General features: G+C 38.3%; 1 protein-coding gene across 1 annotated transcript; it reads right to left on the bottom strand.

Annotated features, from left to right (window-relative positions):
- Positions 1-9,771: 9,771 nt before the first annotated feature.
- On the bottom strand, positions 9,772-11,348 carry LOC143609335 (putative WRKY transcription factor 40). Its single transcript, XM_077084114.1, has 5 exons — positions 11,289-11,348; positions 11,123-11,188; positions 10,750-11,013; positions 10,544-10,660; positions 9,772-10,036 (listed from the first exon to the last, which is right to left on the bottom strand). Exons 1-5 carry the CDS (start codon positions 11,346-11,348, stop codon positions 9,773-9,775), a joined length of 771 nt encoding a protein of 256 aa, XP_076940229.1. The 3' UTR covers position 9,772.
- Positions 11,349-11,934: the final 586 nt, after the last annotated feature.

The following is an 11,934-nucleotide window of genomic DNA, read 5'->3' as shown; positions in this document are numbered from 1 at the left end:
CTGCACCTAAAGCATTCACATTGATGTTAGTAAGTAACTGTTATCATATTTATTGTGAAATACAACTACGGTCCACTTGTTATGTGATTGGAATTGTAAAATGGTAAATGTTTGAGCAAACTAATGTCAAAATGCGCAGTGACTGTAATTTTCCATCTTGTTTTGATTTAAGTATTGAAATCCATAATGTGTAAGGTAATACATAACACGGTTACTGGTTGATAATTTCTTAAAGTTGGTACAAATCATATAAACTATCAAGTCATTTACAGGTAAAACATTATTATTGTAATGCAGCAAAAATCATCAACCAATAATCAAATATGAAAATCCATCATTACCGTTCCTATCTCAGCTTTCTTTACCAATTGTTGTTGTCCAATTGCTTTAATTTTCTATTGTTGCATTGAACTCTTGAAAACCAAAACTAACAGGCTATATAAATAATCGATCAAATAAACTCACGAACCATTTTATATATCAACACAGAACTCTTCTTTTGGTGTATAAATGTATTTGCACTTCCACAAACACATTTTGCTTATAATCGAAGGCAAAATTAAAACAAACTTTTGAATTTTATGATTCCTAAGTGTCAATTAGGTGAATTATAATTATAAACTTAAAACCGTTTCGGATCCACAGAAGGTAGATCTCAGAAACCTAAATTAAAATAAGGTCAAATTATCAAACAGATAAAAGAACAACATATTAAATCCATTGATTGATAATAGAAACTTGGTAAAACCGGAATCTGAATACAACAAACAAACCATAGGGCCACATATATATAAAATAAATAAATAAATTCTAGTGTGTAGCCAAGCTAGGAGCGTCAGAATAATACTACTGCATTGGCATCATCCATCCGTGTCAACCGAAAACAGACTTAGGCTTTGTTTATTATTCATCTTAACAAATTGAAGTTAACACTATTCGATGTTAGGTAAATCAGCAATAGTCAAATCCAGAAGATAAAATAGAATCAGTGTATGAGCTCACTCTGGTCAACAATGGAGTAGTCTAGAAAGAAAGATTAACACTCGAGCTAGGGCTCCGTTGAATTGCATATTGCCATATAGATTGGTAGCTAGCAATGTGTGCTAGTGTGTGTGTGTGTGGTTGTATATATATATAGTGGCTGTATATGTATGTATATATAGAGAGAGATGGTGAGAGCGGGATGCAGGTACAGTTCAAAGTTCAAACTTCCAAAATCTTTGGTTTTTTTTTTCCTGAAAACTCACGCACCCGAAGTTCACTTATGCTCACGGGATCGAACCGATGATCACAAAGTATTGTAAGTGAGAATCAAACTTGGATCTTAGTAACCCGATCTTTCAAAGTCTTCTTTGGAGGGAGAATTTTGATCCTTGTTCAAGATTATTATTTATTTAATGTCTTTTATGTAAAAAGTAAATACTAATTAATAGATAGTCACGTTGTTATCTATAAATTAATGAATTGATCCTTGTTAACAAATGCTTATTTCATAGTTTCTATTATCATGATTTTTACACTTGATTATTTACGTGTTATACATTTTGTGAATTAATTTATAACTATTTGTATACTTTAAACCTTTTTTTATAAACGACGTTAACTTCTTGATAACGGTAGCTCTTTTAAAAGGTTATAATAGTTAGTCGCTTACCAATCTTTTCATACCCAAATTCGATCATATAACAGTGGTGTTCTACCCCTTTTAATAAAATAACTCTTGTTTGATTTGAACCTGATATCCCAATATTTTAAACTAAAAGTAATGGTTTAACTAAATGTAGATAAGTAGCTGGCACTTAACTGCAACATACGCAAAAGACTCTTATTTTTTTTCGCAAATTTTGTGTAATGATTAAATTGGGTAACTAAATAAAATAAATCTTAAATATATTAGGCTAATATGTATGAATGTGATTATTGAATAATTGATAGAATCCCTACTCTTTGAGCCCTCACTATCGTTCATTCATTAGTGCCCAAGGGGATCAAGCCCCTTAAACCCCCCTCAACAAAATCTTTATAATGGTTTAGCTAGTGAAATGGTGATGTGTCAGGGGCACCACCCCACGACAAACAACCTAATATAGATCTGTCGAAGCACGAAATGAATCTTACCTGATCCATGACGATGTTTCCACGGATTTTCGAGATGAACGAACCACGTCTTGATCTTCTTCTTCTTCTGCGGCTGCGCCGGCGACCTGCAATGTCGAGACCTGCAATGGTTTCGGGGGTGTGGAGGCGACTGCTAAGATATCCTGAGGATTTCTTGTTCACAGACACAAAAAGTGGTGGTGGCTCTTACTGAGCATGACCCACGATAAGGAGGTGGAGACCTCCTTATATAGAGTCTCATGGCCACCATCATGGTACCCTAATGGGCCTAGCCCAGTTAGGGTTACCTCCACAAAACCCCCTCGGCCCAATAACATCGTATTAGTCCATGTAATGAAATAAGCCAAACATAATAGATTTAGGGTCGTAGAACCGGGTTTTAGTACCATACCCCTACAAGCCCCCCCAAGTCCAGTGTTGCTCCTGGGCGCGCAAGCGTCTAGGTGGAGCGCTGGACTTTATAAGGTGTGAGGCGGTTTTTTCCCTTTTCTTTGGCCTTGTCTTTATTGTCTGAGTTTTGAGAGGCTTTCTTCATGATGGTGACATGTTGTAATAAAAGCCTGCGCGCGAGGCGACTTACAAGCTATAATAATAATGAAGCTCGCGCGTGAGGCGACTTACGAGCTATAATAATAATGGAGCTGGCGCGAGAAGCGACTTACGAGTTATAATAATAGTGGAGCTGGCGCGAGAAGCGACTTACGAGCTAAAATAATAATAATGCCTGCGCGCGAGAGGCGTCTTACGAGCTTAGAATAATAAAAGCCTGCGCGCGAGAGGCGTCTTATGAGCTTTGAGAATAATAATTGAGCTGGCGCGTGAGGCGACTTACGAGCTGTGAAAGTAATAAAGCTTGCGCGCGAGAGGCGTCTTATGAGCTATAAGAATAATAATTGAGCTGGCGCGTGAGGCGACTTACGAGCTGTGAAAGTAATAAAACTGGCGCGTGCGGCGACTTACGAGCCTGTAGAATAATGAGAGCCTGCGCGCATGGCGACTTACGAGCTGTAATAATAAAGAAGCTGGCGCGCGAGGCGACTTACGAGCTTGTAGAATAATGAAGCTGGCGCGTGAGGCGGCTTACAAGCTGTAAAATAATAAAGAAGCTGGCGCGCGAGGCGACTTACGAACTTGTAGAATAATGAAGCTGGCGCGCAAGGCGGCTTACGAGCTTGTAGAATAATGAAGCTGGCGCGTGAGGCGGCTTACGAGCTTGTAGAATAATGAAGCTGGCGCGTGAGGCGGCTTACGAGCTTGTAGAATAATGAAGCTGGCGCGCCAGGCGACTTACGAGCTATAATAATAGAGCCTGCGCAAGTGGCGACTTACGAGCTAAGAATAATAAAGCCTGCGCGCGAGAGGCGTCTTACGAGCTGAGAATAATAAAAGCCTGCGCGCGAGGGGCGTCTTACAAGCTGTAGCATAATAAAGCCTGCGCATGAGGCGTCTTACGAGCTAAGAATAATAAAAGCCTGCGCGCGAGACGACTTACGGGCTGTAAGAATAACAGCTTGCGCGCGAGGCGTCTTATGAGCTGTGAATAATAAAGCCTGCGCGTGAGGCGACTTACGGGCTACTTTATGTCACGCGCCACGTGCAGATGTTGCATGCACGTGCGCGTAGACTTAGGTTTTGTGTTATGCGCCACGCGCAGATGTTGCGTGCGCGTGCGTGTAGACTGTGACATGTGCGAGCATGTGATGCGTAAGCATGTGATGCGTAAGCATGTGATGCGTAAGCATGTGTAATATGCGTGAGCATATGTGATGCGTGAACATATGGTATGAGGATTCCCAACCCCTAAGTTTGGCGTGTAGCCATATGGGATCTTAGGAGGATTCCCAACCTTGCAGTTTTGGCGCGTAGCCATATGGGATATTAGGAGGATTCCCAACCTTGAAGTTTGGCGCGTAGCCATATGGGATATTAGGAGGATTCCCAACCTTGGCGCGTAGCCATATGGGATATTAGGAGGATTCCCAACCTTGAAGTTTGGCGCGTAGCCATATGGGATATTAGGAGGATTCCCAACCTTGGCGCGTAGCCATATGGGATATTAGGAGGATTCCCAACCTTGAAGTTTGGCGCGTAGCCATATGGGATATTAGGAGGATTCTCAACCTTGGCGCGTAGCCATATGGGATATTAGGAGGATTCCCAACCTTGAAGTTTGGCGCGTAGCCATATGGGATATTAGGAGGATTCCCAACCTTGGCGCGTAGCCATATGGGATATTAGGAGAATTCCCAACCTTGAAGTTTGGCGCGTAGCCATATGGGATATTAGGAGGATTCCCAACCTTGAAGTTTGGCGCGTAGCCATATGGGATATTAGGAGGATTCCCAACCTTGGCGCGTAGCCATATGGGATATTAGGAGGATTCCCAACCTTGAAGTTTGGCGCGTAGCCATATGGGATATTAGGAGGATTCCCAACCTTGAAGTTTGGCGCGTAGCCATATGGGATATTAGGAGGATTCCCAACCTTGGCGCGTAGCCATATGGGATATTAGGAGGATTCCCAACCTTGAAGTTTGGCGCGTAGCCATATGGGATATTAGGAGGATTCCCAACCTTGGCGCGTAGCCATATGGGATATTAGGAGGATTCCCAACCTTAAAGTTTGGCGCGTAGCCATATGGGATATTAGGAGGATTCCCAACCTTGGCGCATAGCCATATGGGATATTAGGAGGATTCCCAACCTTGAAGTTTGGCGCGTAGCCATATGGGATATTAGGAGGATTCCCAACCTTGAAGTTTGGCGCGTAGCCATATGGGATATTAGGAGGATTCCCAACCTTGGCGCGTAGCCATATGGGATATTAGGAGGATTCCCAACCTTGAAGTTTGGCGCGTAGCCATATGGGATATTAGGAGGATTCCCAACCTTGAAGTTTTGGCGCGTAGCCTGATGCGCGCATGCACGGCGATAGAGTGGTGACTCGCAAGTGCGTGTGCATGGCGGAGGTCTCTTGCGCAAAACCCAGATGGTGGTTTCCGCGGCGGCACATGCACGGCTGCGGAGTGAGAACCCCCGGGCGTGCGTACATGGCGGCGGAAGTCTACTAACTTCTGGATCTGCAATTTAAGAGTCAGATCTGCAACTTTAGACCTAAAATCCAGGTCTGTAATCTAGACCTAGATCTGTAAATCAGATCTGGACAGATCTGAAGATTCGGAGCAGATTTAAAACCATCACAGATTCGGAGATCCTGAATCACAGATTCACAGATTCGGAGATCTGATCATTCGAATCACGGATTTTCCTTCTTGCCCAGATCTGGAAGCCTCTTTTTAGATCTATGGATCTTTTTGAGCTTTAAATAGAACAAGCTTTGAAGCCTTTTTCTGTAAACTTCCAGATCTGCGTTTTTCTTGGGAGAGATCTGACAGCCGAGATGAAGATCGAAGGGCAGTTCGTTGCCGTCCCACGGATGGGGCCAATGTCGAAGCACGAAATGAATCTTACCTGATCCATGACGATGTTTCCACGGATTTTCGAGATGAACGAACCACGTCTTGATCTTCTTCTTCTTCTGCGGCTGCGCCGGCGACCTGCAATGTCGAGACCTGCAATGGTTTCGGGGGTGTGGAGGCGACTGCTAAGATATCCTGAGGATTTCTTGTTCACAGACACAAAAAGTGGTGGTGGCTCTTACTGAGCATGACCAACGATAAGGAGGTGGAGACCTCCTTATATAGAGTCTCATGGCCACCATCATGGTACCCTAATGGGCCTAGCCCAGTTAGGGTTACCTCCACAAAACCCCCTCGGCCCAATAACATCGTATTAGTCCATGTAATGAAATAAGCCAAACATAATAGATTTAGGGTCGTAGAACCGGGTTTTAGTACCATACCCCTACATTATAATAAGTACGTGAAACATTTTCAATAGAAGCAATCAAGTAAGAAACTTATCATTAGGTACGTATAGTTAAGAAACTTATCATTTGGTGCAGTCAAAACTGATGTTACCAAGTTTGAATACACGCTTTTAAGGTAGTGATATTGTGTGGTAGATATGGATCTCTTTATTCAAACTGATAAAGACATGCTATAAAAATTTTCAACGTCTTTGAAATATTAAAGTTTATACGTGTTATATGTCACAATCCGAACTTGAAATATTTGTTTACAACTTTACATACAACAGTATTATTGCCATTGTACCCGTCACATGATCCGCGTTCAAGATATGCTTATGTATGATAATTAAACGAAAGTACTTGGTATTGTATGCTCATATGTATAAAATACGTACCTACCTAAGGGTACCAACTTTGGCGGTCTGATGTGATCGCGACATCTTATGAAGCTTATAAGATCGGTAAGAGAATTTTTTGGTGAATTAGATAGTTTTTCTTTATATATAAAAAAGGGGTTTTAGGTGGTTAACTAGAATTTAAATGGTTTTAAGTAATTTGCTATCTCCGACAGTGAATTACCAGTACGCGTCAGCTTACTTTCCAAGTGTCTGTCCACGCCATCCAAAGTGTCGTCCACGTCAACGAGGTGTGATATGTGGAATCCTTATCTCAATTAGCCGATTACACAAACTCCTTTAACCCGGCATTTAGCATCTGAAAACTCTTTTTTACCACCCGGACACGTGTCACAACCCCAGGAATCCTCTATCTAAAGTAGAGGATTGTCACCACAAGAATATTACAAGCATCCTTCAGCTTTCTCGCAAACGAACCCCTTTCTCGTGAATGAATTATATGTATTGAACCTTTATAATTTTTACCACCTAATTAACTAGACCCTACATTTGTGAAATAGAAAGACGTACAATAAACAATCATATTGTTGCCACTAATCCTTTTCATTTAAACATAAGAAATTCTGGAAAATTGTTGCTATAAAGCAAACAGTAGACCCTGGTCAATTCATAAGTTAACAAATATAATATATATAAAGTAATGAACATATTAAACATTTAGCAAAACATCATGCATTAAAATAATAATGACAAGAACCAAGGAACATGTATACCTAATCAGGAACATCATTATGTATTTGAATAAGTACAAAACATTTAATAATAAGATGAAATAGACAGACATTTTGTCTAGTTTTATCTGGTGTTGGTGATGTGAGTTCAAGTCTCATAAAATAGGCAATAATAAGTTTTAGTTAAATGTAGATTTAGGTGGATGTGTTCACTGTTTAATAAAAAGGCGACGTCTCATGTGCAGTTTCACATGGGTCAAACTGCTTTACAAGTTGCTTCGCACAAAATGACCAAACACGAAAAATCATGTCCTGAGAACCAACGCATATTTATTCAATTTGAATTTGATACATTGGTTTCATTACACATGAAGTTATGAAGGTATTTAGAAGAGTTCAACGGTCATGCATAGTGATATGACCTCATGATCTATAGGCGTAGTTTTCAACAAATTTAGTGTTACAATTCCAAAAGGGCACAACAACACAACTTATTGCTCGTTTACCTTTTTATTGATGCAAAAAACTTATGTGTGAATAAAAAAGTTTCTACAAGTATTTAAACACTCTATGCAAAGTACATAAGATGCTAAATTGTAGGCGGTGGAAGATATATCTTGCACCGTTGCACATAAGATGCTAAATGGGGTGATTAGGGTTTACAAAGTGAGACAAAGGAAATACTTAGGGGTTAGGGGTTGAGAGGATATAATCCGTTTGACTAGATCCAAACCCGTTAGAAGACGCATACCTATCAAAGCGGGTCAAACACATGAGAAGCCTCCGTATGCTAATAAAAAAAATTGGTGGCTTGAGAGAATATAGGGAGCGACCACAGAGCTTTTAAAGATTTTGTTTATATATATACTAGATTTTATCCTCCGTATTACGGGGGTTGTTTTGCATTATTCGTTTCTAATATATATATATATATATATATATATGGATTTTAATTTATTGTAAGAAAGTTAATAATTAATATACTTGAGGTTTGATGATAAAATGGTTTTACAAATAAATGATATGTTATAATCCGGTTTAAAAGCTATCTGGGTTTGGTGATACATATTACCCGTTTATTTTCTTTATTATAAAATTGTTTCTTAATTATAAATAATATCTTTTTTAAATAAAATAGGATATTAATATTTAGTATATCCCTATTTTATAGGATTATCATATCAAATATTTGATGAGATTAATTTTTAATGTAATGAGATGTTATAACCCGTTTAAGAGCTATCGGGTTTTGGTAAGACCTATACCCATGAATTTGGGTTAAATCAATGAGAGGCCTCCATTTAAAAATCAAGCAATCTGATGGCTTCCATAAAAGAGGGGATCGACCACATCACGACACATAAGATTTTAGGGTTTTCATTTATATATATATTATAGATATTTAAGATTAAGATTTGATAAAAAATGCAATGTTTTCCAGAATTGCATCCATAGTATAAGAAGGCCCATTGTTAGGTTAGGTGGAGAATACTTATAATCCTTTACTTGAGATGGATGATTCCTTGGGTTGCAATATGTATTCGGATGGTAAAAATTGTAGAAGTTCAATACATATAACTTATTCACGAGAAAGCTCAAGGAAGCTTGTAATATTCTTGAGGTGACAATCCTCTATTTGAGATAGAGGATTCCTGGGATTGTTGCACGTGTCCGAGTAAAAAAGAGTTTCCAAATGATAATATAGGGTAAAAGGATTTTGCGTAATCCACTATTTGAGGACATAAAGTTGTGACATATGTATTAAGAACATTGTTAGGTGGTAAAATTATAAAAGTTCAATACATACAATTCATTAATGAGAAAGCTCAAGGAAGGTTGCAATATTTTTGTGGTGACAGTCTTCTATTTGAGATAGAGGATTCCTGGGGTTGTGACAAGTGTCCGGGTGGTAAAAAAAGAGTTTCCAGATGGTAAATACCGGGTAGGACTTTGCGTAATCCACTATTTGAGATAGAGGATTCCACATGTCACACCCCGTTGACGTGGACGACACTTGTTGAACAATTGGATGTCGTGGACATACACGTGGAAAGTAAGCTGACATGTACTTGTAATCCGCTATACGAGATATCAAATTACCTAAAACCATTTAAATTCTAGTCAACCACTTTTAAAAGAAAAAAAATCAACTAATCCACCAAAAAATTCCTCGAGAATTCCCACACCACGTTCTTAGTTCTTACAATAGTAAATGTACTATGAGGCTTTGGTGCCTCTTTATGAAACGGCATATTAGAATTTGTTATCCTTTTTATTTATTTTGGAAAGACGAGTTTCAATTAATCATTGTCGTTTGTGGTACTTGAAACCAAGACATTTCCTTTCAAACCCAAATGTTTAAAAGGCTTTGTCTTTTCCAATGAACCACACAATTTCTATTGTTTATACACTTTATCCGTTGGTTATATAGTGAATTATGTGACCAATGGAGGATTTAATAATATTAAATTTAATATATATATATATCAAGTCATTTAGATTATTTATTCATTTATTTGAAATGTTGTAAATTAATGAAGATGGAAACTGATTGATGTTCAATGGGATCTCTGGAATTTACAACGAATTGAAGCTCCAACTAACAAACCTGCAATTAAACATACTAACCTACCTATTAATCCTTATTAACACCCTTAGAATAAACACTATCTAGGATTATAGTCCGCTTAACATACTTCAGAAGGTTTCTACTTCCAGAATCTTGGAGGAAATGGCAGCAGCAAGCTTTGAAGTGAAATTAGAGTCTTTACTTAAATAAGTAGCCATTTGTTCCACTAAACCTTCATCAAGTTTTGGGGAGTTGAACATTCTTTCACTTGTACTAAAAATCTCACTTTCATGGGCTAAAGCATATGCTGCCTCTTGCATAGTGCTTCTATGGTTGTGTTCTCCTTCATAGGTTACAACTACAACCCCATCATCATCCATACTTCTTTGCACCTGAAAACAATGTTGTGTTTAAAGTGAGTGTGTCACAATGAGCTTATCCAAGCCTCCTACTAAGAGGGATTAGGGACCCAATATAAAACGCACATAACTTGCGATATGAGTTGAGTTACGTGGTCATAAATAGTGGACAGAAAGGTCTTGATGAAATGCATAATGTGGCAAAACACTGGTTTGGTCCAACTGTAGGATCTGAAACGCATAATCCGGTTTCGAATTTATAATTTTCCCCAATTTTTGTGATTTTCGATTCTTTCATTTTTTAATATTGTAAAAGGCGTGAATCAATGATTCCCTTAATTTAAGCATTTGGTTATGTCTTTAATTTCAATATTGATCTGACAATTTGTAATTTCGGAAATTTGGTAATCTTTTCAAAGAAATTCCCTATGAAAAGAACTCTCATGTAAGTTTTCGTCATTTCGTAATATATCGATCAATTCCTTTGAGACTTCTTTCTGTTTATCTTTTGTGTTTCTACTCTCATCATAGAGATGTTACCTTCTTCTTCACCGGACAGGTTGGTGCAAAAGAGCACTTATAGTAAGCTCTAGGTGATGGGTTATCTCTTGTCACCTTTTGTCCATATTTTCTCCACTGATATCCATCCTTCACTACCTTCAAAATCAACAACACAACCCTTTGAACTCATGTGCTTCCACATAAAAGTGTGTTTGTTTAATAGTTAAGCGTGTTTAAGTACGTACCAGGCTTTTATCCGACGGGTCTATGCGTACATAAACTATTTTAGTTTCCGACCTCGCTAGTTCCTCGTTCAGCCTCTTCCACGAGCTTTGTTGAACTGTGTCTTCAAATTTTCTTTTCCTTGGACTCCACTCTAACTCTTCTTTGTCTTGCATTAGTTTCTTGACATGAGTTTTTAGGGAGTAATACTTGTCATATGCAATAATAAGCTTCTCCTTTAGCTTTGTATTTTCATTACTTAAATCTCCAGCTGAAGGATCATCAGCCTGCAGCTCATACATACGCCATACCTTAATACAATTACCAAACAAACACTCCTCATTATTCATGTAACCAATAGAAGTTTCAAACACGCATAACTGATCAACCACAAACCTCTTTCTCAAACGAAAGATCGTCATCATCGTCGTCATCATCATGGCTGAAACTGACTTCCTTGACCTTAATTAATCACAAGAAGTAAAAGAGGTTAAACTTCAAATGCTTATATATGTATGAATGCATGCATTGATTAATTCGGCAAATAATACTATGTACTTACATGAGTGCCATGGTCACTTGGGCAAACAGGACTAAGATTAAGATCTATGGTGGCTGCCATTGGTGCTGGTTTGAAAGACTGTTGAAACGATTGAAGGAGAACCCACAAGGGTTCAGAGTTCTTATAGAAGGTAAACTGGAGGACAAGAGATAAGAGGTCAAAAGTCTTGGTCTTTTTGTACGTATTGGTACATGTGAGTGAAACTTCGAGGAAATAGGATTCTGCTTATTAGGAATTTAATTAGTAGTTGGAAATTTGGAATTGTCAATTCAGATGCATGACTAGTCAAATTGCATTAAAAAAATAGACTTGTATTTGGATTCTTAGAAAAAAAAATGATGTTTTGAAAAATGAATTGATCATTCGGGTTTTTTGTCTTGGTATTTAGTGTAATGGAATTTCATATGTCCGACTTCATAGTCTCAACAAAAAACTAAAAATACAAATCAAATTTATTTAATCCGGACTTAAACTCGTGGGATGTCTAAGTTAATAAGATGTTTTGTTTCCATCATTGGATGACCAACCTCCTAATCCTATAAAATCAAACTTAAGAAATAGATTGCACTAGAAATCATAGCATAAAAACGTCATATGAACACTACGTTTAATTCGTCATGTGGGATGACATCATGATTGGTGATTG

The sequence above is a fragment of the Bidens hawaiensis genome, unplaced genomic scaffold (genome assembly GCF_021521415.1).
Source record: "Bidens hawaiensis isolate Kalapana, Puna unplaced genomic scaffold, B.hawaiensis_p1.1 tig00419544_1, whole genome shotgun sequence".
Lineage (NCBI taxonomy): Eukaryota > Viridiplantae > Streptophyta > Magnoliopsida > Asterales > Asteraceae > Bidens > Bidens hawaiensis.
Note: the sequence above shows the minus strand (reverse complement) of the source record. Positions and strands in the feature narration are given on the sequence as shown.

Coding starts and splice junctions, on each gene's coding strand:
- LOC143609335 (XM_077084114.1), bottom strand. CDS start 11,348: ATGGCAGCCACCATAGATCTTAATCTTAGTCCTGTTTGCCCAAGTGAC. Junction 11,189..11,288: donor CAAGTGACCATGGCACTCAT/GTAAGTACATAG, acceptor TGATTAATTAAG/GTCAAGGAAGTCAGTTTCAG. Junction 10,661..10,749: donor ACCCGTCGGATAAAAGCCTG/GTACGTACTTAA, acceptor TTGATTTTGAAG/GTAGTGAAGGATGGATATCA.